Below are 8,124 nucleotides of genomic sequence, written 5' to 3'. Positions count from 1 at the left end.
AATGGAAACCCAACTATATGTGATATTAGTGAGAGACCTGGGTACAAATTCAAGAATCATCCCTACATTTCATGAGAAGATGACCCAATAGGAGCATTCTCACAAGTATCCAACAATTTTTTACACACAGAGGACATTCATCTATATATTCTTTGAAATTTTGAGATTACAGATGATAGTGACATCCATCATGACATAGACTTGGTTTGCAATAATGACCCATCATTTAAACAAGGGTTTAAGCACCTAAAATGCCTAAACATCACTCGGCACATGTTTTATATGGAGTTTGATAATCACGATTGGATGAGGATAAATTTGAGTCGTACACATGAGGACATGTTTTGGGTAGGAGATATACTTGTCATGATAGATAATGGCATGATTCAAAAACTCACTAGATTAAGTAATGAAGGTAGTAACCTTATTAATGTAAAGAATATCAAGAATTTGGTGGAGACAAACTTAAAGACAACTTCAGATGACATAAACATGATACTGGATATGATCAAGGAAACTGATGTCAGATTGATAAGCAAATTTATTGGGTATAAGATGAATAACAATTCAAGATTGAACTCTATACCTGCTAGATTTATCCATGCAGCTTACCTAATGACAATCAAGAAATAGAAAGCTAATATGTGTGAGATCTTGAAGCAGTAGATACTGGACAATATTGACATAATTAAAAAAGTAAAGAATATAATGTTTAGATTTGAATCTCCAATAACACACCTATTCTTCCAAGTGATAAGAAAATTCTATGAAATGCCAGATTATGAATGGAACACAAATAGATGCACAATGAATTTGATCACTCATTACTATAGAAAAAATTCAAAGGATAAAATGATTGAAGATATAACTAGAATGGTGAAAAATTCCAAGCAGAATTGAAACAAAGATATAGGACTCCATCATTAGTTGTTCATGGTTGAAACTGACATGACTTGCATGGAAGTAGTTAAACCAAGGGTGAAGTTCATTAAGCCTATGGGGTGAGAAATGACATAAGAAATGATAGAAGGAAATGCAAAGATTATTCTTGAATCAGAAAGAGACAAGGAGTTTCCTAGATGGGGCACTTATGAAGAAAACATCAAATAAATATATACTTAGTTGCATAGAAAAGAGATCAAGGAGAGTGGACAAAAAGATAGACACTATATTGAAGGAATCAGGAATGAGAAGATAAGAGTTCAAAGAAGCCATGGGTATAGCAGTGGAGATGAAGGCAAGTGGGCAATCAAAAATATTCATTGTTATGCATGTAGTTATTGGGAGTACTACAGGGGTTATTGTAGTAGGACCATTAATGCAAATCCAAGTGCCTCCTATGCAACAGTGTCACATGTACAACCTCAATTTATTTGACTTGTTCAAAAGAAACAAGAAGAAGATGTCAACATAATCAAAGTCCAATCAACCACCCCTCCTAACACCAAAAGGGTTGCAAGGTTAATTGAAGTCAAGTAGGAGCCAACTTAATCTAATAATACAAGTGTCAAGAAGATGGCTAGTGGACCTAAAAAGAAAAGAAAGACACTTCTTACATATAAGGGAATACAAAGAACACAAATTATTGAATCAGAATCAGAGGAATCTAAAAAGGACAACATAGAAGCAGACGAAAAAATGAAGGAAAAAGAAAAGATAAGGGCAAAGTCAAAAGTTCTGAAGTGAACCATGGCAGCCAAAGATTGAGACACTGAATAACACAATCATAAATAATGGAAACTTTGTACAATTGAACAAGGTTACTCATTTATTAGAAGTAGCAACTACTCAGGCACAAGTCAGACATGATGCAGAGTTATTTGATACAATGTGCAAAATCATTAGAAATAACTTAGTAGGACTTGACTCTTGTATAAAAGAGTTAAGGAGATGTGTAGTAGAAGGAAGGAAATTGTACGGATAGTACACTTTATCATACAATTTCATCAGAGATGTGAATGAGGCACTAAGCGATAAGAAAAAGAATTACAGAACCTTGTTAATGAGCTTTAACAAGCCGAGAGGAAGATTGGAGACTTAGAGATAAGAATTGTGAATATATATATATATATGATTGAGTTAAAAAGAGAGAAATTATCAAAACATTCTCATTATTGAGGGAAAATTTGACATTGAAAATCAGCAATGTTCAGAAGCAACTAGAAGAATGTCTTAAGGCTAAGACATCATATGAGAAATTTGTATATTTACACTTAAATGTAGTAGAGGTAGTGTCCTATGGGCTATACACCCCAATCAATGTATCTAAGGTAGCCAAAGACATGTGGGAGAAAGAATTTAAAAATCTAAAAGAAAGCTTTGTTGATTACATTTCCAGAATATCAACATGAAGGTTAAGGTACAAAATTTTGACATGTATATAAGTTTTGTCACTACCTTTGTCATTGATGCAAAGGTGGGGTGAATGAGGAAAATTGTATGTAAAGATATATAAAAGATAGAGTATAGTCAAAGGGGGAGTATCCCTATGTATGTAAAGATGGTATATATTATTATCCATAGTTTTTGAAAAGTTTGTAATGATCGTGTAACAAAAGTTACAAACTTTTGAAGTTTCGGTTTTGGGAATCAGCCAATTTTTTCATATGTTACCATTAATGTCAAAGAGGGAGATTGTTGAAAATTTGTCTAGGTTTCTTAGTATGATGTTACTTACAGAAACATATAGTCAAAATTAAGTCAACCAATCTTGGAGATAAAGGTTTGAAACATAGACTTAGAAATTTGTTTAAGTGCAACTAGGTCTATTTGTTAGCACAAACACTATTTTGGTCAGCAAAGTTTGTATTAGCATTTATGGAACTTGTGCACTTACCTTGAGGTAGTAGAATATGTCAAGATGACATGTGGATGAGCGCAAGATAGTACGGTCAATACAAACGGAGATATTTTAGTTTTAAAGTAAGGAATTATTTTATTTATTTAAATATTACTTAACTAATCAAGGATGACACCCTATATTTTAAATCTAAGTGAAAAATACTAAATTTTGTTATTTGGCAAACATGTGAAGAAATGAAGGTCGATAGGTTAAAGAAATAAGGTATAAAGAAAAAGTTGTGAATGAGGAGTTTAGTGTGGTTTTTGTAATACGTATATGATATGGTTAAGATGCAAATTCTGATATAAGATTAGAGTAGTGTGAATTTGTTTTGTGAAGAGAAACGAAAGACAAAATTACATATTGAAGATATCAGCAACACCAAAAAAGTTTTTGTATTTATATCTTGTATTGAAGAATATATTGTATATTGCATATTTGTGCAATGGGCTCATCATGCATACTTCGTATATTGTAATAAAAGCTCCTAATAGAGTTGAGGATTCTAATATAGTGTATTATTCTAACAAAGAATAATACACTATATAAATGTAATAGACTCCTAATAGGGTCAATACCTTTCACAAGATGTTTTTGATTGGTGGATCATCGTGTGTGTACCATCCTCACTGGGGTTTTCCCTTAGTCAAGGTTTCTCTGGTTAACAAAATATAATGTTATGTGTTACATTATTTTATGATTGTGTTTATAGTTTAGCTTAATTAGTTTGTTTTCATATGCAAGTTAAGAGTTTGTTAATGATATCCATAATTGGGCAAATGTTTGTAAAATATTGATTCACCCGCTTTTGTATTTCCTATTTCTAACACGAGTTTTCAGAACCTATTATTATTTCTCATGATAACACAAGTATGGTTAGCATGTCAAAGAATCTTGTGTTACATTCAAAGACTAAGCACATTACAATAAAGTATCATTTATTGAGAGTGAAGGTAGTAGAAAAGTAAATTATATTGGAGTATAGTAGCACAAAAGAATAGATAGTAGACATAGGCTAAAGACACCTTTGAGTACTTGAAGCCATGCTTGGGTTTATGTCCCAACCTAATTCATAGTAGCTAATGTGGGATTGCATTAATCCAATATATTGAGAAATTATTCTTACTTCTAAACTGTATGTTTGGCAATGCTTCCTTTAGGGGAGTAGTCTTTTTTTGAGCAAAATTATTTAGAACTCTTTGATAATGTATTATATAACATCTTTTGACACTTGGTGATCTATTTTAGATTGTATTAGAGATGACTGAACTTCGAGAATTAGCATAATAGAAGCTTTGTCATTGATTTCAATGGGAGAGATTAATATATGACAAAACTTACACATCTATGGGGGATAATATCATTTGTTTTATGGAGGAGAGTTTTGTATGTTGAGGAGAGTTCAGTTTCTACTAATTTCAGTAAAATCTTATTGATATGAATTGGGGAGCAATTGCATTTTCTATTTGGTATTTTTGGCATATGGTTTTTCATCATATGTTGCCATCAATGCCAAAGGAAGATATTGTTAGCATGAATTCTGAAGGCTACTCCTTTGGGGGAGCCTATTAGGACGTTTGCAAAAGATTATTGGGTTCTTATGTTTTTTACACAAGAGTATTTTGGGTACTTTGGAAATCTTGTATCAACCAAAATGATTTCTTTTCAATTCTTCATGTCTACTATTTGAGGAATAGTCTTTGTTGTTCAAGTTTTCTATTTCTATACAATTAGCTCCTTATTGAGGACCTATCATGGATCTTGTATCTAAGCCTACAAAAACCAATTCATTGATTTTCTAGAGTTATCCTATATATTTGCTCAATGCTTGTTCTTTTCTAGTATCTTGAGTAACATTTGGTTTTGGCTTTGGCGAGGTTATGTGTAGTATGAAGGATTTACATGACCTTGGGGTTTCCTTCTTGGATCATGGGTGAACCTAATCTTTGTCCTCCCCAACCCCCACCCCCAAGTTAATTTGTTTTATCGTAAGGTCATTAAATTTTCCTTTGGGACATGACCTATATTTATCAATAATTTGCCTAATATAATAACTCATGGTCTTTCTAGCTATATATTTGAGATCTTGAGTTAGGATAGAGAGAATGAAGTGAGATAGAAGGAAATATTAAGACTTTGTGCTCCTAAGCTTGCACATTGTATTTTGGATATTTATGGTGGAAACTAGGTAGACCTTATGCCTGTATTGGAATTCTCTATAATTTCTTATGGATTCTCCTCTAATTGTCTTTCGTGCCTAACTTGGTAACTCTAGATTATAATGCCCTTCTTTTGGATTCCTAGCCTTGCGTCAGGTGGTATTAGAGCATGGTTTCTTTCCCTACAAAGTTTGGGATCATTAAGAACTTTTCTAAAGATTAGTTGTAGGGTGGTTAACCGAGTTTCTAACCTATGACTTGTAGAGGGTTATGATTCTCGCAAGAACTATTATCAAAATGGTTTGAGGTAGAGAAAATGAAGATAATTCTATTATGAACATATTAAGATAAATTATAGCTAGACTTGAAGTTGTTGAAATATCCTAGAGAAGAGAAGTGCATCTTGTTGATGCTAGTAATGAAGAAGAAGCAGTTGCACCTAATCCTGAGCCTATCCTAAACCCGAGGTTTAAGAAGATGAAGAAAGACTCTTGAGAGCCTTGAGAAGAGTGAATTCAAAACTTGCTTTTAAACTATCTTTCTATAGTGGAAAGTTGGATCCTGATTAATCAATGCATAAACAAAATAACCAAATCCCTTTTTTAAAATCCCTTATAAAACTCAGTCAAAACCAATAAAAAATGATGAGGTACTCTACCCGAATCAATGCGTTAAAAAATAACCAAATGCCTTCTTTAAAATCCCTATTAAAATTCAGTCAAAGCCAAAAAAAAACCCCCTTACATAGATATTAAATTATTCAACGAGTTAGATAAATTATGTACCAATGCAAAAGCTACAATGACCACTAGCATGATGTTCTTTAGGACATGCTCAAAGTATCAAGATCTCTTGATAACAGCAACCGGAAAGCATGGATGCTGAGAAAATTCAAAAGACACCCTGGGTAAACTGTCGCCTTTCCCCGCGAGGATGACACTCAGTGCAATTCTGTTTTTCTCTGCAACATGCTCCATTTGACGAATTTCTTCAAGTCTCCTAAAACCCTTTGGAACACAATGTCTGAGCTCCTTCAAAACGTTCAGGGCTTCTTCAAAACATTTATCCATCCGCCGAAATTGCATCTGGAATTTCAACAACTTGATGAGTCTACAAGTATTCCAAAATTTCTCAAGTCGTACAACTAAAGACCACACATACTAGAAACCAATTATGCCATTATATGTCAATGCAACAATAAGTACACCTAAAGCTTTGACTATCCTATTAATAAGAAAGAGAATTAAAAATTACTAAACGATAGGAAAAATACTCACAAAAAAATTGACATGCATTGTTGATTGCTTAAACTGAATATATGACAGTGGCTCAGGAACTCGAGAGCTTTGCAGCAATTCAAAATTTTGAATGAATATCTGGAAATAAGAGTCAACAAATTACTCAATTTTATACCATGTTTAAATTACATGCACTTCATTGAGATCAATACCATTGGTCAATTAATAAATCTAAGATAACTAATGGCTAGCACCCAACTGTCATGTAACAGCTAAAAAGAATTTCTAACTGCAACAATCGAAGGGACAAGAATAACAGTGTACAAGATAAGGGAAATTCAGCAGTAAATCAATCATAAAATACATTCTTCACATACCTCCTGCTCAGTATTAAAAATTGTTGGACGATCAACAAATTTGTGGTCGTTGGTTAAAGCAGCAAGCATCTGAAAATAGAACAAAAGATTTTCATGATTGTAAAATTTAATGAATGTTTCTGGGAAGAAAAGCTAACTATTAAAAGATTTTTTAATATGCAAAAAATAAAACTGTTTATTCAACAAAATCAAACTTCTATTACTATGTTTAATAGAAAAAGTGTCAACTTCGTACCCATGCCAGTCCCTCACCAAGATACGAACAAGCCTGCTGCAGCAACATACCAGGCAAATGAATCTCCTTTTCAGCTTCCTTTCCCCGTTTCTTCTTCACCTTCTTTTTGGCTGATGATGATAACAACAGAGAGCCATTCCTTCCTTATGAGCCTACTGAGGCAAGGCAAAATAGTCACCAAGAGATCCTGCATGCAGCTATCTTCTACTATGACAGGCAAAATGCATATGCCCCTCCTAATTGCCATTTAGGCCCTAGGGCAGTATTGATCTCTGTATCTTCAGCACTAAAAGAAACTAGCCAAACTACATGACATTCATTTGCTAAATGACTATAAGATCACACATCAAGTGCCCACATCAATGAAATAAAATTTAGAGTATCTTGGAAAGATTAACTGTACATGCGTCAACAGCCACAAGAGCCAACCTCTGTTGGTCCTTTTCTAAATTCAACCTTTCCTGGGATAATTGCAACAGTGTTGAGAGGACACTGTTAACCAAATACCTGCGATAAAGCACTAATCAGCAAGAACTTGAATTCCTAAAAATTATTTGAGAGTTAGCATTAATGGAGCAGTAACTGAAATTATACTATCTACAATAGAGAAATTTTCCATTTAACTTTTCAGTCAATTTCAGCAGTTCAAAAAGATTCAAGCATAAGCTTCAACCATATAACCAAAATACTACACTAATATTTGGTAACACCAAAACAATGTTTCTCAGAATGGCCATCCACCAAATTCCCAATATATTTAATAAAATTTTCAATATTGCATTGCCATTTCACAGACTCATACCAATAAATCATGCAATATTCACTACAAGAATAAAGCTCAAGCTCAAATCCCAGCAAAAGATAACGAGCTGCCATCCAGCAAGTTTGTTCTCCAGTCCAGTTCATCATTTGCATCATCCACAAACCCTGTAAACAGCAAAAGGCAGTGTATTAGAATACTGATAACCCAAGTGGTCCTATTTTTCTTAAATAAACACTGATTGACATCTTTGCATAACTCATGAAGATGCAGAGAGCATATCTACCACACTGATAAACATTAACATTTGAACAAAACTATTTATTATAAAATATTACCTTGCCTTCAAAGCTGCTGGAATTGCTTTCTAATTGATTATTACAGGCCACCTCTAACTGCAATACAAAGCATGGAATTAATTCAAGTTAGACGGCATTCACAAACTTGATAACTGGTTGCATAGGTTCACCGCCAGAAGTAAAAAGAAATGAAATTCAAGAGCTAGTGATTTGA

The 8,124-nt window shown here is 33.4% G+C and overlaps 1 protein-coding gene across 1 annotated transcript in view; it reads right to left on the bottom strand.

Annotated features, from left to right (window-relative positions):
* Positions 1 to 5,668: 5,668 nt before the first annotated feature.
* The window catches only part of MAK10 (MAK10 homolog), a 93,344-nt gene continuing 90,888 nt past the window's right edge, over positions 5,669 to 8,124 (bottom strand). Inside the window, exons 11-17 of the mRNA XM_089832927.1 lie at positions 7,950 to 8,006; positions 7,654 to 7,778; positions 7,255 to 7,358; positions 6,852 to 6,961; positions 6,617 to 6,685; positions 6,279 to 6,377; positions 5,669 to 6,086 (exon numbers count right to left, since the gene is read on the bottom strand). Of these exons, the coding sequence (XP_089689053.1) occupies positions 5,844 to 6,086; positions 6,279 to 6,377; positions 6,617 to 6,685; positions 6,852 to 6,961; positions 7,255 to 7,358; positions 7,654 to 7,778; positions 7,950 to 8,006 (807 nt within the window). The 3' untranslated portion in view covers positions 5,669 to 5,843. The remainder of the gene's footprint in view (positions 6,087 to 6,278; positions 6,378 to 6,616; positions 6,686 to 6,851; positions 6,962 to 7,254; positions 7,359 to 7,653; positions 7,779 to 7,949; positions 8,007 to 8,124) is intronic.

The sequence above is a fragment of the Cupressus sempervirens genome, chromosome 5 (assembly GCF_028749045.1).
Source record: "Cupressus sempervirens isolate cs-2001-9-10 chromosome 5, ASM2874904v1, whole genome shotgun sequence".
Lineage (NCBI taxonomy): Eukaryota > Viridiplantae > Streptophyta > Pinopsida > Cupressales > Cupressaceae > Cupressus > Cupressus sempervirens.
Note: the sequence above shows the minus strand (reverse complement) of the source record. Positions and strands in the feature narration are given on the sequence as shown.